The sequence below is a fragment of the Vulpes lagopus genome, chromosome 1 (assembly GCF_018345385.1).
Source record: "Vulpes lagopus strain Blue_001 chromosome 1, ASM1834538v1, whole genome shotgun sequence".
In the NCBI taxonomy this organism is placed as follows: Eukaryota; Metazoa; Chordata; class Mammalia; order Carnivora; family Canidae; genus Vulpes; species Vulpes lagopus.
Genome location: NC_054824.1, coordinates 159283721 through 159309399, shown reverse-complemented (window position 1 = coordinate 159309399; position 25679 = coordinate 159283721). Strand labels below are relative to the sequence as shown.

The 25679-nt window shown below is 37.1% G+C and overlaps 1 protein-coding gene across 8 annotated transcripts in view; it reads right to left on the bottom strand.

The window, feature by feature from the left end:
• The window catches only part of DNM3 (dynamin 3), a 545518-nt gene that overhangs the window by 287357 nt on the left and 232482 nt on the right, over positions 1–25679 (bottom strand). For 5 of the 8 annotated variants that reach the window (XM_041753175.1, XM_041753153.1, XM_041753160.1 and 2 more), the window contains exons 13-14: positions 13620–13671; positions 12779–12808 (exon numbers count right to left, since the gene is read on the bottom strand). In XM_041753175.1, coding sequence (XP_041609109.1) covers positions 12779–12808; positions 13620–13671 — 82 coding nt within the window. The remainder of the gene's footprint in view (positions 1–12778; positions 12809–13619; positions 13672–25679) is intronic. The other 3 variants (XM_041753165.1, XM_041753191.1, XM_041753207.1) reach the window with 1 other exon arrangement.

The window sequence follows — 25679 nt, the reverse complement described above, 5'->3', positions numbered from 1 at the left end:
ATAGGACAGGAGATATAAATGTCTATTAACTATTTCATCTATTTCTTTAAAGATTTTTTTTATTTTTAAGTAATCTCTACAACCAACATGGGGCTCAGACTCACAACCTCAAGATCAAGAGTTACATGCTCTACCAAATGAGCCAACCAGGTGCCCTGTCTCTTAAATATTTTGAAGGCTGCATAACTTGCAATAAGTGAAACGCAAATCAAATAATACATTATTATTTTCATCAAATTATCCAAAATTAGATAAAATATAATTATCCAGTGCTGAGAATTCAGGTACTCACAAATGTAGTTGTAGGGTCTATAAACTGGTTCAGCTGTTTCAGGAAAAATTAGAAACAAAACAAGCCTATCCTCAGGGTAATCATTAAATTAACAATGGCATATCTACACTGTGTAATATACAATAATACTAGATACCAGTAAAAGAAGTTTAGTTGACTCCTGTCAGTGTGTTTACATGGAAAAATCTCTAAGACATATCATATTGTCTAAGTGGACAAAGTTAAATTTCAAATATATTTACTAAGCATCTACTATATACCAGGTTCTAAGTATTTCAGACCCATCAATGAACAAAAGAGACAAAAATCCTTGCCTTTGTGGAGCTTATAACTATAGGGTAAAATATGTACAACATTTGTGACCACTTTTATTTTTTAAAATCACAAACCATGTGTGTGTGTGTTTGGGTGTGTGTGTATATATGTAAGTATATGTACTCTAAAATGCTAAGAGAGGTTATAGCTATGGAGATGAGTGGATGGGGTAAGAGTCAAAGGTATATCTGAAATGTGTTCATATATATCTTATGTAACAAGTGAAAACTATGGCTTCAAAGTCATATACTACTTTGAAATTTTGTGCTAAATTAGCTATCGGGGCCCCTGGTGGCTCAGTCAACTGACTGTCCAATTCTTGATTTCAGCTCAGCGGGGAGTCTTCTGGGATTCTCTCTATCCCTTTGCCCCTCCCTTACTCACTCTTTCTCTCTCTCTCTCTCTCAGATAAATCTTGAAAAAAAAAATAGCTATGGAGGATACATAAGAGAAGGCTTGAACAACAACAACAAAAAAAACCCTTGTGGAGCAATTTCTGCCTTGTTAGAGTAATTACTCTATCCTGACAAACTACTTAAAAAGTCTCTGTGGCCAAGGGACAAGATGATGAGCTCACTGGTGAGGAATGGGAATGTGAGCAGCCTTATGCAATGAAGCTGCAGGAGAAGGGGGTGAGACATCGGGAGCTAAGCACTGGTACTCCCCTGGCCTGGAATCAGGAGCAGTAAGGGATGAGAGGTGGGGGTGGCTGCGCAGCCAGGGTGGGTCTATCACAGGCTTGGCTGAGGAAGAAAACCAGCAACTTTTGGTGTTGGCTGAAGTAGCCACATTGTAGAACCCCTCTACCACTTAGGTGCCTATGTAGGAAAATAAAATGGAAACTTCTCTGAGATGTGGAATGATGATTAAAGAAGTGGAAATGAAAACAGTGAGAGCCACTCATTCAGAACCAAGGAAATGATACAATCCCAATGTCCATAAACATTGAAAAGAGTCATAAACAGGAAGACGCTAAGATGTCATTTATCTGTTAATTCAGGGGAACATTCAGATCCAAAATTATGGTGGTTAATAATAGTGAGAGAAAATAAAATGTCTAAATGTTATAAAAATTCCAGAGAATTCAAATCAACCAGGTGTTTAACTTACTGGGAATCAAACACATCAAGCTTTCTTTAAAAAAAAAGGGGGAGGCGGGGGGAGAAGGGCAGAGAATAAAAGAGACAGAGGGAGGGAATGGGTGGCTGTGAGAGAGAAATGAGGAGAAGCCCTTAGTTTGCCCAAGTGCCCTTTGCCCTGGAGAAACAAGATCATGCCTCTACTGTCCCCAAGAAAAGACCACAGCTGAAATGTGAGGCTACATTCTGCCCACTGAAGGCATTTTTCAAGGTAATTCTGAATAGATAGGTTTTTCTCCTCATTGGTTGTAAGCCCTAAACCTTCAATTAAGATGTAACTTAATTACTTAATTGTAATTGTAACTTCTTACTTACTTGTAAGAATACAGTAAGGGCATCTGCATATTTTCTAGAAAAAAACCTATGAGGCATACATTAAATGCTATTCCAAATAAAAGTCTAGATTTTAAAAGATCCAGAACAAATTAGCAGGCCATACATTTCACTCAGTGTGGTTTTCACAGATTCCATTGTCTATTTTATTAAAATAAAAATCATTGAATTTATTTATAAGCTACTTATAAGTTCTGGAGATATTTTCTTAGAATTGAGGGGAAAAAAAGGAAACACATTCTAACAGCTATTATAGTTTTTCATTTTTAATCAGTGCTATGAAGTGAACATTAGTATTCCCCCCAAATATATATATTGAAACCATAACCTCTAATGGGATGGTATTAGAAGGTGGGGCCTTAAGAGGTAATTAGGGTAAGATAAGGTCATAAGGGTGGTCCTCCCATGATGGTATTAATAATACCCTTATAAAAAGAGGAAGAAAAGGGTGCCTGGCTGGCTCAGTTGGTAGAGCATATTATTCTTGATCTCAGGGCCATGAGATCAAGCCCCATTTGGGTACGGAGCCTACTTTTTAAAAATAATTTTAAAAAAAATAAAAAGAGGAGGAGACACAGGATCGAACCATCTCTCTTCATGTACCAAGGAAGGGCATGTGAGAACATAATCAGAAAGAGAGCCCTCACCAAAAACTCAACCACAATGGCACCTTGGCCTCAGAATTCTAACCTCTGTAACTTGAAAAATAAATTTTTGCTGTTTAAGTCACCCAGTCTATGGTATTTTGTTACAGCAGCCCAAACTGACTACCACAATCAGACTAATGTATACAAATCTAAGTTCATTCTATTCAGGATCAATCACCTTTAGATTAATAACAAATTTAAGGTATAAATAAAACTAACAGTAAATGGATTTCAGCTATAATCGAAACTGAGATTCCTGATGCAATTTACAATTTACACTGTTAGAAGCAGTGGCTAAACACTATAATTAAAGGAACAAAAACTAGAATCAAATCACCTGGATTTGAATCATGATGCTGTCATTTAGAAACTGTAAGTCTGGACATGCTATTTGGCCTTTCCATGCCTCAGCTTATCTGTAAAACTGAGATGATCAGGGCACCTACCTCAGGGGGTTGTTGGGAGGAGTTAATGAGCTAATGTGTGAAATACCTGAAACACTGTTAACTAGTCCATGCTAACTGTCATGATTTCTACAGAACTGATAGGAGTAGTACACAAGGTTACTATTTTCTCAAAACAGAATAATAAAGAAAATAGCTTTTAAAGCTCCCATGGTCCAATTATAAAATTCTTACTTTAATAAATGATTAAAGTTCAGCATCCTGTATAGCTAAATCCCAGGTAAAAATCTTATTATAATAAGCCATTTAAAAAAAAAAAAGAAAGAAGAAAAAGAAAAAATCTGTAAGGGGCCAAAGTGTAGTGAGCTGAATACTGTCTCCCAAAATTCACATCCATCTGGAACCTCGGAATGTGACTTTATTTGGAAATAGGATGTTTGCAGATATAATTAGTTAAGGTGAAACCATACTGACTTAGAGTGGGTTCCAAATCCAATAACTGGTATCCCTAGAAGAAGAGGAGGGGGCACAGAAATAGACACATACAGAGAGTAAGAAGCCATAAGATGATGCTCAGACTGGAGTCAGCCTGCCACAAACCAAGGAGTGCCGGGAGCCGCCAGCCGCCAGGAAGAGGCAAGAAAGATTCACCTCTAGAACCGTCACAGGGAACATGACCCTAAAGACACTTTGATTTCAGACTTCTAGCCTTCCAGAACTGTGAGAGAATATATTTCTCTTGTTTTAAGTCACTCGATTTCTGGTACTTTGTTACAGCAGCCCTAGAAAACTAATACACCAAAGAAAAGGGCAGTCTCAGAATAAGTTTATACACTTAAAAATTTGAATAACAGACTAAGTGGCAACAAACAACACTGTATTCCCTTAAAGGATAGAAACACACCTAGTCACAACGGATCTTATTATACATGATACATGCTAAAGCAGCTGTGATATATGCATGTATTGGCATGACAAGTTAGATTCCTACTGGCTTGAACTGCACAATTTTAGAAATGTTTCCTAAAATGCAATCTATTATATCTAATAAAATTACATTTACATTTCTTTGATAATAAGGGGCATCTATGTAATATATAATAAATACAGAGAAGCACCATATAGTCTTAAAAATATATATTGTATATATAAAAGTATATATTGTATCTTGCCACAAATCTTTGATAATTTTTAATTATTAAGTTACTTCTTCTAAAAATACAAAAAAAGCACTGAAACACCAGTATAACATTGACAGGGTTTTCATTAAAACTGGCTACCTTGAAGATCAACAGAGAGCAAAAATTAAATTCTTCCTACAAATAATGTTTTTTAAAGTACTTTTAATTAAAAGAACTTGATGAAGAAGTCTAACTGGTTCTAAAAATTTATAATATATATTCAAAAATACATTGAACTGCTTATTAGAATATTGGGGTGGAGGGTATCTTTCTTGTTCTGCACTCAGAAAGCTGTCTTCAAAAATTAATCCACAAACCATTATGGATATGCAGAATTCATTGTTGCTTTGTAGCAATCTTCCCATTTCCAAAGGAGGAGAAGGCTCAATTAGAAAATAAAAGCAATTATTTTAACTATCTTTCTTTCTTTTTTTTAAAGATTTTTTAAAATTTATTTATTCATGAGAGACACAGAGAGAGAGAGGCAGAGACATAGGCAGAGAGAGAGGCAGGCTCCATGCAGGGAGCCTGATGTAGGACTGGATCCCGGGACTCCAAGACCACGCCCTGGGCCGAACCTCTGAGCCATCCAGGGATCTCCCTTAACTATCTTTCTTAAAGACAAACAAAATAATACAAATATACAGCAATAACAATAATAATAACAAGCACTTTATATAGGGCTTACTATCAACCAAGCCCTGCTGTAGGTACCTAACTTGTATTATCTCATTTAATACTTACGAAAACCTCATAAAGCAGTTACTATTTTTATCACCTTATTTAGAAACCTGAGGAACAGGAAGTTAAATATTTGCTCCTGGCCACACACAGTGGCTTCAGAGTTCTAGCTCTGAAGAACCACTGCATTATACTACCTCTCAATACAGTCAACAGAAATGTTTTTTGGAAAGAAAGAGGAAAATGAAGGGGGAGAGAAAATCAGAGGATGAACTGGGAAAAAAACAAAACAAAACCATTAATCAGTAAATAAACCATAGGGTTTTAATAATGTGGTATTAACCATGTTATATTTCTTTAAGAAGAAAATATACCTAAGAATCCTATTATCCAAATGAAATTGTTGTGAAGACAAACAATGCTCAGCAAGTACCTGCAGCCATCATCTCTAATACACATCCTCCAGGGTCTATTCCCTCTTCTTTCAACAATAGTTCAGACTGTTGTCAGAGGAGCCCAGCCCAGCCCTACTCCTTAGGCCGTGTGATCTGGCCCGAGCCAATCAGTACACTTCATCCTGTGGCCCCAGGGATTGGCTCACGAATGAGCACAGATCCACACCTGATCAATCAGAGTGAACCTCAGGAGTTTTTCTGAAACTTCTGGGAGGAAGATTCATTTATTTCTGCTGGACAAAGTAGGAAATCCCCTGGAGGCTGATAGCTGTCATACTGCAGTCCTTTGAGGCCCAAGAGCAGAGCCAACAGCAAAGAAGCAAAAGTAAAAAAGGAAAGAGTTCATCCAGTTCATCATGGTTCATTCCGACAGTTTGAACCATGGGTACCTTATTTCCGAAATATTCAAACATGTAAACTAATTAATTCACTTTTTTTCCCCAAGGTCCTGTAAGTTAAGCTTTTCTGAAATTTACACCTGAAAGAATCCTCATCTAGGTAACAGTACCGGGAAGTCAAGTGAGTATGGGAATTGAATGTCAGATCCCAAAGGTAGAATTAGCTAAACTGACCAGGGAAGAGAGAAGGATGGGCAGCGCCCTCTGCTGTAGCCCAGGAAGTTGGCAAACTTCCTAACCAGTTATAAATTAGCCAAGTAAACTCTCACCTCTTTTAATATTGGTCCCAAACCATGTACTTACAGAGGCTGAATAACTAGGTAACTTGGTAGGACAATTTCCGGATGTTGGGGTGTGTTGATAATCTTTTGAGACCTGTAGGGGGTCCTACAGAAAAGAGACTACCTTTCAAGAAGGTAGGGAGGAAAAAAAAAACCCTGTTTTGATGAGAAAGGTCCTCTCTGCTTGTAGCCAACAATTCAAGAAATTTGGGAATCCAAATAATGTGGAGACCTGTAAGTTTGGGAAAGCTGAATTTCATACTCCAATCTCAAGTTAGCAATAGAAGGCACATTGGTGAAAAACAAAACAAACAGGCCCAGGACTAGGAGGTACCCTAATATTCAGGCTCCTGTAAGCACCTGCTCTGTTCCCTGCCTAAAGAAAAATTCTTCCTAATTTTACAATTACAGTTCGATGCAGTCTGGGCCAGTGAGCATGTCAGCTGTGCCTTCCTGCCCTAGATTCTGATAACTAAAGGAATGAATTATCAGCCATGTAATCCTCCTGGCTTCAATATATCCTAGGCCTTAAATCTCGGAAATTTTATCCCCATTTCTCTTCAGCTGCCCATGGCTTCTGAGGACAAACATATTCTACCAATATCCACAGTTATCATTTGTCATTCTCCTTCTCCAAATATCTGCTCCTTCATATTCTAATAACCCCTGTGACTTCCAGGGGCATTCTCTTGCTAGCCTTGAGATACAACGTCCCACTCCCTGATGTCACCCTCCAATCCTACCACCTTTTCCTCATCATCCTGGTATGTTAGTTTCCTTTTATCTGAGGTTTTGCTTTCTGTGGTTTTGGTTATCCACGGTCAACTGCAGCCCAGAAGCAGATGAGCCTCCTTCTCATGCTATACCACGGTGCCTGTGTCATTCACCTCACTTCTCATCACAGAGGCATTTTATCATCCCACATCATCACAGGAAGGATGACTACAGTATAGTAAGATATTTCGAGAGAGACCACATTCACACAACTTTTATTATGGTATATTAATATAATTATTTTAATTTATTACTTATTGTTATTCTCTTGCTGTGCCTAATTTATAAATTAAACTTTATCACAGGTATGTATAGAAAAAACACATATACGTAGGGTTTGGTACTACGCATAATGTCAGGCATTCATCGGGGCTCTTGGAGTGGGTCCCCCACAGATAAAAGGGGACTACTGTACACTCTTTCTCCAATTTCAGTAAACTCTTCATTCCTCTGGCTTGCTCATTTCCTTTCCGTTCTCAGTCCACACCATCTTTTGTCTTTTTTTTTATTCTGGGCACAAGTTCAGATTATATTTTTCTGTTTCCCCAAGGCCAAATGATTGACTTCTGATCAATCAATGGAATGGAAATGTGTGACACTTTCAGGCTTGTCCTTAAAAACTTCCTTCAGGGATCCCTGGGTGGCGCAGCGGTTTGGCGCCTGCCTTTGGCCCAGGGCGCGATCCTGGAGACCCGGGATCGAGTCCCACATCGGGCTCCCAGTGCATGGAGCCTGTTTCTCTCTCTGCCTGTGTCTCTGCCTCTCTCTCTCTCTTTGTGTGACTATCAAAAATAAATAAAAATTAAAAAACAAAAAAACAAAAAAAAACCTTCCTTCACTCAGGCTTATTCCTCTTCCCCATCTGCTGGAAGAATAAAGAGGATTCTAAAGTCCATGGGCCAACCATGTAAAGCGGGATGCCCCCCACCTCCTACCACCAGCACCTCAGTGACTTTCACTGAATTAAATTGTTGTTTGTTAAGCTATGGAGTTGACCGAGTTGACCTCTGGGGTGGAATTGGGATTGAACTGAAACTCTGGGATTGTTTGATATTTGGTTAACTTTTCCTAACTAATACAGCAATCAAAACTATTCATATGAGATTATACAATCCTTTATTTAAACCTATCTTCTCAAAACTTCCCTTCTGTTCCCTTGACTACATTTGCTGCCTCCCTGGAAAAAACTCAGCTCAGCTCAATTGTCTGGTTTCTCAACTTTATTTTAGCTGAAAGGTACAAAAGTAATGCTACCTTTTAGCTATAGAGTAGAAGAGTCATTCACAAGACCAAAAGGACTGGTAATGACTCAGGTGACCCCCAGCACCTCACAGGACCTCCTACCAGTCCACTTATTTTGACAACTTCCCCAATGATTCTTGATCTCTAGGAAACATTCAATATTAACTGGTCATTCCCCCGCCTTGAACCGATCTCTTGTGTTGGCTCTCACCATACCGTTTTCCAAGTCTGCCTACCTCTCTTTTACTCCTTAGATTCCTTCTCAGTTTCTCATTCTGCCCCAACTCTTTATTTCTCCATTAGCCTTTAAATCCTGTATTTTCTTCCATGCTTTTATCCACTGGAGGCAATTTCATCTACTTCCATGATTTCAACTACCATGTATACATTGAGAGCTGTAAAACATATTTCCAGTCCAGACAAGTCTTGAAATTTAACCCTATTGATATCTTCAATAGGCACCAAAAAATGTATCTGAAACTGAAATCATCACCTTTTCCCCTAAAATCTGCTTCTTCTTCCCCTGCACTCCCTTTGTCAGGGTATGTCCTGAGCCATTGCCTGGAAAGAGAACTCCCTCCTCCCAATTCCACAACTATTTATAACTCTTCCTACCCTCTAAATGTATTTTGGATCTTTCCTGTCTACATACCAGTTGGTACCAACATTTGTATTTTACCTGAATCATTTCAAAAACATCTTCACCAATTTCTACATTTCTAGTTTTACTCCTCCAAATCATCCCATATGGCCGACACACAATCTTTCCACCATACAAGTCAGATGATATCCCTTCCCTAAAAACTCTTCAATGGCTTCCTACTACCTTTGAGATAAATAGTTCTCTGTCTCTTCTCAACTCTAGACACTTTTATCCAACAACTCTCTGGACACTTTTACTTCCTTCTCCCACAGTAACTCATATTCAACATATCTACCCTTCCTAACTGAATCCAAATCTGAGTTTCTCACTATACTTCCTTCTCCATGGAGAGCACCATTATCTCACCTGTGCCTAAATCAGATATCTAAACAGCATTGCTGATGATGACAAGTCCTCTCCCCAACATCCAGTTCATCACAAATCCTCCTCAATGCATCAGCTTCTCCTCAAATCCAGCACAAACACCAAGCCCAGATCACTATAATCTCTTGTCTGCAACAGCCTCCTAACTTGGGATCCCTGGGTGGCGCAGTGGTTTGGCACTTGCCTTTGGCCCGGGGCGCGATCCTGGAGACCCGGGATCGAATCCCACATCGGGCTCCCGGTGCATGGAGCCTGCTTCTCCCTCTGCCTGTGTCTCTGCCTCTCTCTCTCTCTCTCTCTCTGTGACTATCATAAATAAATAAAAATTAAAAAAAAAAAACAGCCTCCTAACTCATCTCCTTTTTCTAACCTTGTCCTCCCTTCAAAACCTTTCACATACAGGCAGACTCATCTTGCTAAAATTTATGATTATACTTGAAACCTTACAATGATACTCCATGGCTTTCAGCATCACAAAAAAAAAAAAAAAAAAAAAAAAACACTTCAGTAGAGCTGAGGCCCTAGTGAAGGAAGATGAAAAAATAATTAACAACATAAGAAGATAATAGATAATGTCAAGACACAAGAGGGGAAGGTGATTTTAGATCTAATGGTCAGGGCCAGTATATTCCCGAAGTGACATTTCAATGTGACCTGAAGGACCAGAAGGAAGTTGCCTTGAAAAAAAAGAGGTAGACTTCAGTTTGTTTACTTACCATCATCCCCCATGGGCTGTGAGGTCCCTGAGGATAGGACCCATGAATTATTCATCTTTCAGTTCTAAACGTCTACCACATTTTTTATGCTCTTAGGTTTTGAATACTTATTTGATGAGTGAAGGGATGAATGAAGGTTGCATTTAAATTATCGGGAAGTATAACTTTAAGCTAATCGTGTGCTCACATTTTTTTGTACAAATGTTGACATCAACTTGTGGAAATTTCAAGCCAACAAATTTCTGGGCAGCCATAAATGAACAAGATAGTCTTTAAAGAGGGGTTTTAAAAAAAAAAAAAAAAGAGGGGTTTTGCTTTCCTTAAATCCTTCTAAAATATTTCAGAGCAGACTCTGTACAGCAGGATCTTTTATAACCAGGAGCCCAAAGGGAATATCACAATGGATGAACTATCATAGCAGAGGGTATTTCAGCCCCACCAACCATAAAAAGCAGCATCAGTTAACAGTCTGGGCTCCAAGGGTCCCTGGCTTTGAGCTTCTTAATCGGCAAAAACTTTTTATACAAATTCAAATCAACCTCAGACATTCAGATTCATAAAGAAAATGATTTCAAATAGGTATGGTTCGTTTCTGCTAAGTAGCAAAAAGTAATAAAAGATTTTCTAAAATATACTGTACTGCATGTAATTACAGAACTTGATCCTGGAATATAAGATATTTAGGTTCATAACCCCTTACTTGCAAAGTAAAAGGTTTGGGGGGTTTTAAAATTTTTTTAAAGATTTTATTTATTTAATCATAAGAGACACATAGAGACAGGCAGAGACATAGGCAGAGTGAGAAGCAGGCTCCCTGCAGGGAGCCTGATGCAGGACTCAATCCCAGGACACCTGGATCACAACCTGAGCTGAAGGCAGACATTCAACCACCGAGCCACCCAGGTGTCCAAAAGGTTTTTGTTTAAAACAAATAGGGGCACCTAGGTGGCTCAATCAGGTAAGCAGCAAATCCAGATTTCAGCTCAGGTCATGATCTCAGAGTGGTGAGATCAAGCCCTGTGTTGTGCTCTGCACTGGGCCTGGAGCTTGCCTAAGATTCTCTTTCTCCTTCTGATCTGCCCCTCCCCTGCCTCTCTCTCTCTCTCTCTCTCTCTTTCCTTCTCTAAAAACATTTAAAATAGAAAAGTAAAACAAATAAACAAAACAAAACAAAAATTTAGCAGCAAAATATAACCTGATATGAAAATGTTTATCTCTCATTTAATCCACTTAGTGTGATGATTGTTCATTTGCTTTAATGAAGAAACATAACATGTTTAATTAAAGGGTGCTGACTCTTGACCCCACATGAATATTGGGTAACATAGGATATATGTGATATATTTTTCTTCTAAAATCCAAAAATATATTTTTCTTCTAAAAATCCAAAAAATATACTTTTCTTCTAAAATCCAAAAAATTCTGACATTAATGGCACAGCTGGCCCCAAGTGTTTTGGGTAGGGATCTATATTCTATTATAAGACTCACCCAATTCTATTATCTTGAATTAAAGACTTCCATACTGTGTGGGCTTTGAAGTACTCAATGAAAGTAAAGTCACAGAAACACAATTAGCATTATTTCAGCATTTGGAAGCAATATATAATCGAAAACTGTTCTGAATTTCCTTTCAGATTGGTTTTAAAATATGCATTCATGCCACTATACTATTGCTTTTCCAATAAATATAAACTTCTGTGACCTAGAGCTTCTGATCATGAAGAAAGTTTTATGTATAAATCCATGACACATCAAGCCATAATATGGGCATTGCAATCTTCAGAATAATTTGCCAAAGCTTCTAATTTCCCCAAACGTTTCATTGTTCTCATTTTATAACTTTTGTAATTTTCTTACATTTTTATATTTTTCTTCTGAAAGTTTCAAGAACAGCACCTGCCTGCTGAGAGCAAGGGAAATACTGTTTGCAGGGCACACATCCAGTGCCCAGATGCAAACCTCTTTATGGAAATTACTTCTAATTCTCACAATCATCCTACAGATATATTTTTTATTCCTCTTTTCTATTCTTTTCATCATACAACTGAGCAAACTCAGGTTCAGTTTGTCCCAGGTCACAGTGCTACTAAGTGACAGAGCAGAATTTGAACCCAGTAATGTCTAGTTCCAAAGTCTTTCTTCCAAAACGTCAGGGGCAAATAATTGGCCCAGGCTCCAATCTCATTCTCAACTTGAGCACAACTGAAAAAAGACTTTAGGGCTGCTTCATCTGTGGTACAAATGGGAGCGTAATGCTGTTGTTGTTTAATGCCTATGCCAGTAATTTTATAGTATCTCTACACTTCCATAAAATGAAGATAGAATATCTGGTTTTAAAAGATTCAACTTTAAAGGCATATAAGATAACAATTGATGTGATTTTGGTTTTGTTTTATTTTTTAATGAATACACATAATTGAGTAGGCTTATCAACAAATACAACAAAATCAGATGTTTAATATTCACCCACCTTTTAGAAGCACCAACTACATTTATTGGAAATATGATCATACAAGTTGTAGAGAAAGGCTTACGCCTCATAACAACATAGCACAAAGAGACAGAGATGAAGATCATTAATGATTTTAATTATTTTAAGGCCCATTAAAATTAGGGAAATATCAAAGCACCCACAATGTTAAGGGTTTATTATTATAGCATTTTAGAGTTAACTAGTTCATACCTTTCAATCACAGCAAGTTATTAGCAGTGAAGGGATGAACCCTCTTAAGAGGATTTTTATTTCAATGATACAGTGTTACGGACAAGACAACCTAAGTTTAAAAAAATTAGTAGCAAGCGCTAGTTGAGTTAATCAGTTAAAGACAAACTGTGCCCTTGGGAAGCTAAATGAAAAAGCAACAGTAAAGCTTACAGAACTTAGCTCGTACAATTTGCCTTGAAGGCGGAAGATTGGTTCCCTGAAATAGCAAAGAATTATATGCTTTAGTTCAGAAAAAAGTTTTTAAAATAAAGTCTGTTATTACCTCTTCTCCTTTCAAAACAATGGAAAAAATTCTAGAGCAGAGGTTTCAATTTGTTCAATAATTGTACCTCTGAATTTAAAAAAAATGTAAAATCATCATTGTTTTGACTTGAAAAGAAATAACAATACAAATATTCATTATCACATAAAACATAAAATAAACAGCAAACTGTCAGAGTTAATGCAATCTCTGCAGAGCGCTATTAGTTAGAGACAGCGGGTCAGCCCAAAACACAAAAACCTAAAAGATCAGATCTTCTTAGGAATTAACGTCTTCATTAACCAACAGGAATTTTTTGTGGCAGAGATTCAATCCAACAACTGCCATCTTTATGAGCTGTCCCTTCACTGTTACCAAGCTGTGCAAATGTGTGAACTAGTCAGCAGCACCAGAAGCTCATGCAACTACTCACCGTATTTTAAACTTGAACTGACTCACAGATTTGATGTTAAATCAAGTTTAGGGGTAACATAAGCAAGCAAAGTAGGACACAAAGAGTCAATTGTGAAAAGCAGAGCAAATAGCAGAAAAGTTATCTAAAATAAATCATAAAGTGCATAAAATAGCAAAAATAAATAAATAAATAAAATGCAACACACTCCAAAAACCTTACAAGCAAAAACAAAACAAAAAGCTGCATTTTCAGCAAAGTTTGCACACGATTATTTTGCATTAAAAAATAATCAAGCGACTGAGTTCCAATTCTCTGGGGCAGGCATGCACTGATTATTCTAAAAATTCCTACCTGATTTCCAATTGTGTTTTTCTTGTGAACCTGACTGCTCCTCTGCTGAGCACTGAGAAAAGCAAAGGAGACCATCGCTGAAGAAACTCATAAGATTTTTTTTGGAACAAGTAACACATATTAAAATATATACAGGTTTTCAAAATGTATCAACAACTCAGGCAGACCAAATACCAAAAATCCAGGCCAGTTTAAGTCTGGAAGCAAGACCAACTCAGGGGAATTAGTACCAATTAACCACACCAAACCATAAACATAAATCACAGGATAAAAAGTTGTATTGCCACATTAATCACATGAGTCTGTGCAGGACTTGGGGTATTCTAGGAGGTATACAGAATAGCTGTAGTGAAAATGAACGGTTCACATTCATTGAGTATGTTATGTTCTAAGTGTTTTACAGGTATTAGTGACTTTGATTTAAATTTTTATTTTAACTCCATGAAGTAGTTACTATTATTCTTCTCATTTTATAGGAGGAGAGAATGAGTCATAGAGAAGCAAAGTGGCTTTCCAAAAGTTCCTCAGCTAATACGTGGTGGTATCAAGTCGTCTGATTCCAGATCCCAAACTCATGCTATTACCCAGTTTCACTGCTTTGAATTCCACAACATTCTGACAGTTCCCATAGTGATCTCCAGCTGGGACCTATATCCCCTAACTCCAGACTCATAAATGTTTTGGACAATTCACCCTCTCCATTTGGATGTCTAATGGGCATCTCAAATGTAATAGGCCAAAACTGAACTTGTGATCTCCTTCCTAAAACCTGCTCCACCACAGTTTTCCCCTCCTCAGGGGCAATTCCATATTTCCAAGTGCTTAAGCCAAAATCCTTGTTTTCTCTCACACTCCATATCCAATCATGACCAAATGCTATTGACTCTACTTTTTTAAATGTATTCAAAATTCAGGTGACTGGTGGCTTGGTTGGTTAAGTGTCCAACTCTTGGTTTCAGCTAAGGTCATGATCTCGGGATCATTAGATCAAGCTCCACATTGGGCTCCATGCTCAATGGGAAGTCTGCTGGAGATTCTCTACCTTTCCCCCACTAATACTCCTATTTTCTCCCTCAAATAAATAAATAAATGTTTAAAATAAAGTAAAATTTATTTAAAATTCAACATTTTGGGGCACCTGGCTGGCTCAGTTGGTGGAGCATGTCGACTCTTGATCTTGAGATTATAGATTCAAGTCCCATGATGGCTTTACTTTTACTTAAAAGTAAAATCTTTTAAAAATTAATTAATTTACTTAATTAAATAAAATTCAACATCTTTTTACCACTCCCAATTGTTACCACATTAGTCCAAGCCATGGTTATCTTATTGTTTTGATCACCTATTTTGGTCTCTGCTTCCACACTTGTCCCCCAAACATCAATCCTTAACACAGAGGCCAAAGTGATCCTTTTTTTAAAAAAGGGGACTTTCTGCCATTCTTCTGCTCAAAACATTCTATACTATTATGCAATACTATTCTACCCAGGGTGAAAGTCCTTACCATGGTCCATAGGCCCTACTCAACTGACTTCCCACCCTCTACCTCTTTAAATCATCTACTCTCCCCAACTTGTTCATGGGAGAGGTCCAGCCACACAGACTCCTTTCTTTTTTTCGGACCTGCCAAGCATGCTCCCACCTCAAAACCTTTATGCTACCTATTCCCTTTGTCTAGAATATGCATCCTCCATACATCAGCATGGCTCTCAGCATCATCTCTTTGAAGTCTTTTTTCAAATTTATCTTTTCAGTGAGACCTACCATGATGACCCTATTCAAAATTGCATCCCTCCCTTCCAGTACTCTCATCCTCTTTATACTGTTCTATTTTTCTCCATAGCACTTTATGCCTTCAAACATACTACATAGTTTACTGATTTTTGTGTGTATTATTTTCTGTCTTCTTCCATTACAACATAAGCTCTTGTGAGCAAGGGGTTTTGTCTGTTCCATGCCCCCAGTGCCTAGAAACTATGTGGCACCCAATTGGCTTCAACAAGCATCTGTTGAATAAGAAGTCCAATGAGATTGGTATCATTACAACATGAACATAGAGGGATTAAGAGCTAGATATGACCCCAAAAATTTAACTCCAGAGCCCAGATATTTATGTGCTATGTTATTCTATCTCTCAAAAGAATGAAGGCTTTGAGTAAACACTTACTGATACAAGAAATCACAAGTCATTGTGGTAATTCTGAAAAGCAGACCCTCTCATTAGTTGTTTAATAGTTTTTAGAAACTGCTTTAGTGATGAAATAGTTTAAAATAGAGAAAATGTAGATTAAAGTCATTAATCAGCCATTTAAAGTGATGGGATATTGTGGTTCAGTAGCAGATCACAAATCACACATTTAGAACAGCTGTTCAAAATAGTAATCTCCTATAATCTACTGTGATGATTTAAGCTGCTTCTCTTCACTCTCAGGAAGAAACATATACTACATTCAAATGAGGTTGGGGGAAGGCATGCGTGGTAAAAGGGCACACAGTATTTGATTACTAAAGACATTTTATGTGCATTTTTTGTTTTGTTTTTCAATTTGCTAATTTCAGGGTCTGACCTTCTTTCCTGTTTGTTATTTTCCTAGTTTTTAGTTAAATGCTTACTTCTCTTAGTCACTATGAAATTCATCTCTCTCCAACCATTTCTCTACATAATCCAAATCTACATTATTCGGGTTTTTGTGGTGAGGTAGTAAATACGATAAAGTTTGTGTCAGGCTGTGGCCAGGGGTCGATGTGCCCAGTGCCCTCTCGCTGCCCACCATGCCTCGAAGCATGGAGTGCATCTAAAGTATTTCTCTTCTGAGGCTTCAGATCTTGGCCATGCTTTTTTCCTCTGGGGCCTGAAGGATCCACCACTTCAGGGAATAGTTGGGACCAGCTACTACTGTAGTGTGACCATGTCACCTTCACAACTATGGTCAACATTTCCAAGTACCATAATTGTTCAGGGTTTTCTTAAGAGGAAATGTTTTTAAGTAAATCACTTACTAGTGGTGATAATTTCAAACTATAATAGACCCACAGGTGTTTAAAGCAGGCAAACTATAGGGGACCCTTGAATTATGTGTAGATTCCCCTTAAAATCACAGGAGAAAAATAGAACATAAAGCAAAAGTTAGAGACTGTTGATAATTCTCTGTGCAAAGAATATGGCCATACAGACCACAGTGTCATATCTAAAAGTGAGTGTATGTGTGCAGACAGAGACAAGGGGTGAGGGATTAGACTAATTTCTTAGGTTCCCCTTAGATCCAAGATTACTTGAGATGCAAAGTTATTCTCAGAAGCTTATGACCTACACAGTAGATAAAGAGATTTTCCACTGACAGAACATTTATGTACTAAATAATCATACTTAGGATCTACTATATTCTAAGATAATGTAGTAGTAAAAAGGGATATATTTTATAAGCCAATATCCAGTATTAGTGTTAAAAAAAATGGGGTGCCTGGGTGGCACAGTTGGTTGAGCATCTGACTCTTGGTTTCAGCTCAGGTCATGATTTCAGGGTTGTGAGATCAAGCCCTGTGTTGGGCTCGATGCTTATCACAGAGTTTGCTTCAGATTCTCTCTCTCCCACTCCCTCTGCCCCTCCTGCTTATGTTCTCTCTCTCTCTCTCTCTCTCTCTCAAATAAATCATCAATAAATCTTTTTTAAAAAGCCCAAATCCTAAATTAACTTTACTTTTGACCTAAAGAATAATCTTTTCACAGCAACTGGCCCCATAAAGACAAAGATACTTATTAAAGATGTATTTAGTACTTGAAGTTACTACATAAGCAACACAATAAAAAATAAACTGTCTAGTTATAAAACATTCTTTATCATAATTTTTATGTATGCTGTGATGATTGAACTAAAAACATTTTAAAATATTTATTTAAAAATCGGAGGACTCCTGGGAAAACAGCAGAGTAGGAGGATCCCAAGTTCATTTGGTCCAAGGAGCACACCTGGATAACAGCCACATCAGTGCGACCACAGCAGAGAATGACCCAAAGACTGGCAGAATAGACTTTCCACAGTTCATCAGAGAGAGGACGTCACATCAAAAAATGTAGGGGGCAAAGATGCCATGGGGAGCCAGACTCCTGGTGAGACTAAGCAAAAATGTGAAGGACTCCATAAGCACAGAGAAGACCTTATACCAAGGATCCCAGGCACAGGGGATCTACAGGAGGAATATAAGTCCCCATAACAGCTGGCTTTGCAAACCCTTGGAACTTAACTTTGTGAGTTTTTTTTTTTTTTTTTTTTTTAACAACCAGTGAGACTTAACTCTGGAACTTAAAAAATTGGCAGACTCAACTCTGGGAGCTATGGAGAGAGATAAGAATCTGAATCCCTGCCCCTAATGAGACAGTACAACAAACAATCCCACCTAGATACAGCATAGAAGCAGCAGTTTGAAAAGGCACAAGGTTATGGGAAGGAGATTTATTTACTAATTTCAGAATGCATGCTAGAGGGGCAGAGATCTTTAGGAGAGTTCTCCAAGAACAAAAGAGCTATAAAATGCCATTTCTTCCTACCTGCCTACCCCTACCCGAAGCCTAGATCTTGACATCTTGATCAGACATCTTGGAAACCAGCTTCAATACCCTCCACCTACCTTGCTGACACTGTGCACCCCACCCCTGCATTCTATTGTGAATTCACCCCATCTAACCCACTCCACTCTGTAGGAGTCCTCCTAAAGTGGCCCTTACTGCATCTCATCCTGCAAGCAGCCCCAACAGGGACTGGCACCACTCCAAAGTGACTCCTGTCCTGGTGAGAGAGGAAGATAACCACACTCCAATTCCACTGCAGCCCTAGCAGCCTGGCCTTACAACTGACAGTGTAGAGAGAGTGCCCTGCTGATCAGTACATTTGCAGCCCCAATGGTATGGGGGAAGTATCTGTCTAACTGCCAGCCCCACCCACCAATAAAAACCTCCAGGGTGGCAGCACAGAGAGAAAGCCCTGCAGTTTGGGGTCACTTTGCAATCCTGACAAACAGGCTGAGAGGGCAGGCCTCTGGTCTGACTGCCCCATCACCCAACTACAGCCCACAGGCACCCCTGGCTGGCCCCTTAACAGCACAGGGACCAAATCTTGCCCACAACAGGTAAAGTGAGCCATTGCAGTTGACTGGACTGAAGGCAAAGAATGCTGCCACAATATTAGGGCAAATGAAACCCACACAGGAGACACCTCTGGAGTGCCTGGTTCTGCTGAACAGAAGATGTTGTGCTACAGGGCACCACAGGCTTCTACCTCATAAAACTACTACTTTCAAGATCCAGGAGACATAACTGCTTTTCCTAATACATAGAAACACAGACAAAATGAGGAGACAGAGGAATATGTCACAAATGAAAGAACAGGACAAAATCACCAGGAACAGAGCTAAATGAAACAAAGACAAGAATATGCCTGATTAAAAAAAAAAAAATCAAGGTAATTACACCTACTGGACTTGAGAAAAAAATGGAGGATCTAGTGAGACCTTCAACAAAAAGATAGAAGATATAAAAAAAAAAACAATCAGATGAAGAACTCAATAAATGAAATAAAAAATACACTAAAGGAATCAAAAGTACAGTTGAGGAGGCAGAAGAATGGATCAGCAAGCTGGAAGACAGAGTACTGGAAAGAAACTAAAATGAACAGAAAAAAAAAAGAATAACAAAAAATGAGAATAGGTTAAGGGAACTCATCAAGCATAATAACATTTGCATTTTGGGATCCCAGAAAGAGAAAAGAGAAAGGAAGGAGAAAATTTATTTTAAAAATTAATAGCTCTAAACTTCCCTAATCTATGAAGGGAAACAGGTATCTGATTCCAGGAGGTACAGAGAGCCTCCAATAAAAATCAACCCAAGAAGGTCCACCTCAATACACATAATAATTAAAATGGCAAAAAATAGTGATAAAGAGAGAAGTTTAAAAGCAGCAAGAGAAAAGAAAACATTTATTTTTTTTAAAGATTTTACTTATTCATTCATGAGAGACATAGAGAAAGAGAGAGGCAGAGGCACAGGCAGAGGGAGAAGCAGGCTCCATGCAGGGAGCCCAACACGGGACTCGATCCTGGGTCTCCAGGATCAGGCCCCGGGCTGAAGGCGGCACTAAACCACTGAGCTACCCAGGCTGCCCCAAGAAAACATTTACATACAAGGGAAACCCCTAAGGCTCAGCTGATTTCTTTCAGCAGAAACTTTGCAAGCCAGAAGAAAGTGGCATGATATATTCAAAGGAATGAAAAGAAAAAAACCTACAACCAAACATACTTTACTCAATATGGCTATCATTCAGAATAGAAGGAGAGATAAAGAATTTCCCAGACAACAAAAGTTAAAGGAGTTCATCACAAATAAACCAGACTTACAAGAAACATTAAAGGGAATCCCTTGAATGTAAAGAAAAGGCCATACTCAGGAGTAATAAAATTGTGAAAGGAAAAAAATTTCACAGTTAAATATAAACATAATAAAAGTATTAGATTAATCACTCATAAAACAAGGTTGGAGGTTAAAGCACAAAGGCAGTAAAATCAGATCTATAAAAAATCAGTCAAGAGATTCATGAAATAAGAGGAGATAAAGTATGACATCATATACATAAAACATGGGAGGGGGAGGAAAACTAGTGCTTTTAGAATGAGTTCAAACTTAAGTGACCATCAACTTAATATAGACTGCTATATGCATAAGATGTTATATATGAGTGTAAGGGCAGATGCAAATTAGAAACCTATAATACATATGCAAAAAATAAAGAGAAAGCAATCTAAGCATATCACTAAAGAAAGCCATCAAACCACAAGGGAAGAAAGCAAAAGAAGTAAGGAACAGAGAACTACAAAAACAACCAGAAAACAGGTAACAAAATGGCAATTAGTACATACTAATCAACAATTACTTTGAATGTAAATGGACTAAATGCTCCAATCAAAAGACATTGTGTGACCGATGGATTAAAAAAAAAAAAAAAAAAGCAAGACCCATCTATGGGCTACCTATAAGAAACTTATTTCAGACCTAAAGACACAAGTAAATTGAAAGTGAAGAGATGGAAAAAGCATATACCATGTAAATGGAAGCAAAAAGAAAGATGGGATAGCAGTATTTTTATCAGACAAAATATACTTTAAAATAAAGACTGTGAATAAGAGACAAAGAAGGACACTACATAATGATAAAGGCAAAAATCCAACAAGAGGATATAACAGTTGTAAATATTTGTAGACCCAACATAAGAACTAAATACATAAAGCAACTATTAACAGACATAAAGGAAGAAACTGACAGTAATACAATACTAGGGAACTTGAACACCCCACTCACATCAGTGGATAGATGCTCCAGGCAGAATATTAACAAAGAAACAGAATCTTTGAGTGACACATTAAACTAAATGGATCTAGGGATCCCTGGGTGGCTCAGCAGTTTAGCACCTGCCTTTGGCCTAGGGCGTGATCCTGGAGTCCCAGGGTCAAGTCCCACATCAGGCTCCCTGCATGGAGCCTGCTTCTCCCTCTGTGTCTTTGCCTCTCTCTCTTTCTGTGTCTCTCATGAATAAATAAAATATTTTAAAAAAATAAATGGATCTAACAGATAAATTTGAACATTCTTTCCAAAAACACTGGAATACATTCAAGTCTACATGACACATTCTCCAGAATAGATCACATACTAGGCCACAAAACAAGGTTCAACAAATTAAAAAATATTGAAATCATATCATGGATCTTTTCTGACCACAATCGTATGAAGCTAGAAGTCAATCACACCCCCAAAAAAAAGTGCTGAAAAGAAATAACAGAATAACAGAAATAGATGGAGGCTAAATAACATGCTACTAAACAATGAATGTGTCAACCAAGAAATCAAAGAGGAAATTAAAAAATACATGGAGAGAAATGAATATGAAAACACAGTGGTCCGAAATATTGGGGATGCAACATAAGCTGTTCAAAGAGGGACGATTATAGCAAAGCAGGCTTACCTCAAGAAGCAAAAAAAATTTCAAATAAGCAACTTAACTTTATACCTATAGGAGCTATAAAAAGGAAAACAGAGCCTAATGCCCATAGACGGAAGAAAATAATAAAAAACTAGAGCAGAAAAAAATGAAATCGAGACTAAAAGAACAATAAAACAGATTAATGAAGCCAAAAGTTGGTTCCTTGAAAAAATCAACAAAATTGATAAACCTTTAGTTAGACTCATTAGGAAAAGGGAGAGATCTCAAATAAATAAAATCAGAAATGAAAAATAATAGCCCACACCACAGAAATAGAAAAGATTCTAAGAGAATATTATGTAAAACTAAATGCCAACAATCTGTACAACCTTCCAAAATTGAATTAGAAAGAAACAAAATTTGAACAGACTCATTACCAGCAGTGAAATCAAATCAGTAATTAAAACAAAACAAAACAAAAACAAAAACAAAACCCCCTCCTCCCAAAAAACAAAAGTCCAAGACCAGATGGCTTCACAGGTGAATTCTACCAAACATTTAAAGTAGAGTTAATACCTATTCTTCTCGTAATTCCAAATAATAGAGGAGGAAGGAAAGCATCCAAATTTATTCTGAGGCCAGCATTATCCTGATACTAAAACCAGATAAAAACACTACAAAAAAGAATACTACAGGCCAATATCTCTGATGAACATAGATGCAGAAATCCTCAACAAAATATTAGCAAATCAAATCCATCAATACATTAAAAAAATCATTCACCACGATGAAGCAGTATTTATCTATTTCAGGGATGCAAAGGTAGTTCAGTATTCACAAATCAATCAACGTGGTACATCACATTGACAAGAGAAAAGAGATAAACCATATAATCACCTCACTAGATGCAGAAAAAGCATCTGACAAACTACAACATGCATTCATAATAAAAAACCTCTCAACAAGGTAGGTTTAGAGGGAATATACCTCAATGTAATAAAGTCCTTATATGAAAAACACACAGCTAACATTATAGTCAATGGTGAAAAACCAAGAGCTCCTCCTCTAAAAGCAGGAACAAGATCAGGATGTCCACTCTCATCACTTTTGTTCAACATAGTACTGGAAGTTTGAACCACAGCAATCAGACAAGAAAAGGAAGTAAAAGCCATCCAGATTGGTAAGGAGGAAGTAAAGCTGTCATTATTGGCAGATGACATGATACTATATATAGAAAACCTTAAAGAATCCACCAAAAAACTACTAGAACTAATACACAAATTCAATAGACTTGGGATAAAAAGTTAATATGTGAAAATCTGTTGTGTTTCTATACACTAATAATGAAATGGCAAAAAAGAGAAATTAAGAAAACATTTACAATTTACATCATTTACAATTGAACCAAAAAGAATAAAATACTGGAGGTGCCTAGATGGCTCAAGTTGGTTAAGCATCTGACCCTTGATTTCAGTTCAGGTCATAAGTTCAGGGTCATGGGATGGAGGCCTGCATCAGGCTCTGTGCTGGGCATGGAGCCTGTGTATGATTCTTTCTCTCCATCTGCCCTTACCCCCTGCTCTCAAAAATAGGAATAAACTTAACTACAGTGATGCTCATGGATCAGAAGAACCAATATTGTTTAAATGTCCATACTACCCAAAGTAATCTACACATTTCATGCAATCCCTATCAAAATATCAACAATATTTTTCACATAACTAGAACAAATATTACTAACACTTGTATGAAATAACAAAAGACTCCAAATAGCCAAAGCAATCTTGAGAAAGAAAAAGAAAGATGGAAGTGTCACAATCCTAGGTTTTAAGATACACTACAAAGGTGTAATCATCAAAACAGTATGGGACAGGCACAAAAATAGATACATATATCAGTGGAACAGAAAAGAGAGGCCAGAAATAAACCTATGTTTTTATGGTTACCTGATCTATAACAAAGGAGACAGGAATTTACAATGGGAAAAAGATAGTTTCTTTGACAAATAGCGTTGGGAAAACTAGACAGCTGCAGGCAAAAGAATGAAACTGGATCACTTTCTTACATCATACACAAAAATAAACTCAAAATGGATTAAATACCTAACTGTGAGACCTGAAACCATAAAATTCCTAGAAAAAAACATAGGTGCTAATTTCTTTGACATCTACCATAGAAACATATTTTCTAGATATGTCTCCTTTGGCAAGGGACACAAAGGCAAAATCAAACTATTGGGACTATGCCAAAATGAAAAGCTTTTACACAGCAAAGGAAATCATCAACAAATGAAAAGAAAAACTACTGAATAGGAGGACATATTGTAAATGATATATTCAATTATAGGTACATATACAAAATATATAACGGAACTTATACAACTCAACACCCAAAAACCAAATAATCCAATTTTTAAAAGGGCAGAAGACCTGATTAGACATTTTTCCAAAGAAGATATAGAGATAGCCAAAGGACACATACAAAGATTTTCAAAATAACTAATCATCAGGGAAATGCTAATCAAAACCACAATATGATATCACCCACACCTGTCAGAATGTATAAAATAAAAAACAGAAGAAATAACAAGTGTTGGCAAAGATGAAAAGAAAAAGGAAACCTCATGCACTGCTGGTGGGAATGTAACCTGGTGCAGCCGCTGAGGAAAACAGTATGGAAGTCCCTCAAAAAATTTAAAATAGAATTACCATATGATCCAGTAATCCCATTAAATTACCCAACAAAAATGAAAACAATTTAAAGGATATATGCACTTTTATGTTTATCTCAGCATTATTTACAATAGCCAAGATATGCAAGCAACCCATGTGTCCATCTATAGATGTATGGCTAAAGATTTAGTATACGTACACACACACACACACACACACACACACACACACACACTCTATGGATTATTACTCAGCCTTTAAAAAGAATGAAATCTTGCCATCTGCAACAACACAGATGGACCTCGAAAGTTATTATACTAACTGAAATAAATCAGAGAAAGACAAGTACTAAGTGATTTCACTCATATGTGGAATTAAGAAACAAAACAAATGAACAAAGATAAAAGAGACAATAAAAACATTCTTAAATACAGAGAACCAACTGGTGGTTGCCAGAGGGGAGGTTGGTGGGGGATGAGTGAAATAGATAAAAGGGATTAAGGTTACTTATCTTGACGAGCAATGAGAAATATATAGAATTGTTGAATCATTATACTATACACTTGAAAGGAATTTTTTTAAGAATTTAACACTGTATGCTAATTATACTTGAATTTTTAAAAATAAACTAAGAAAATAAATTAAGTTAAATTTAAAAATGCAAATACAAATTAAAACGTAATCATGAGAAACCATGTAAGGACCTGCAAGTTATCTTGAGCCTTTGGACATATTCTTGGTGATAGGTACTTGGTTGGTTATATCCACAACATTGAAAACATACCTATATATAATGCTTTACCCTGACATAAGTCAAAAATTTTAGGGCACCAGTTATCTGCAAGACACTCTGTAGAAGATATAAACACAAATAACGTATCATCCTTGTCATCAGAAGCCTCCAATTTACCCAGTGTAGGTTGTGAGAAATATACACAAAACACAACATAGAAAAAATAAGCTCTATGAGAATAAATATGTGAGGATATAACAGAAAGCTAAAAAACAAGGTGCTTTTATTCCAAATGTAGGATATAATTACCTTATATCTTCTTATTCTGTGTATGTTTGTTCTTAATTGTATAAATTTCTATTACACACAAGTCACTGTGGAAGGTTTTGCTAAAGCTCTAACACACATAAAATTAAATGAGGTTTATTTAGTTTAATTTTCTGAGACTTAATGATTTTAAAAGTATATAAGAGGTTTAAAATTTTGTCAAAATAAGAGCACAACTGAATTCATTCAAAGAAGAAAATTCGTATTAACTTTTAGCTCAAAATTTTTTTTTACATATTGGTTTCTATCCTTGTCCATGTGCACACACAATAAGAGATTCAAATAACAAGTGCATGCCAAGGAGGTGTGTGTCTATTTTCAAATAAGTCCTATACATAGTAATTGGTCTGAATGTTCAGAGAAA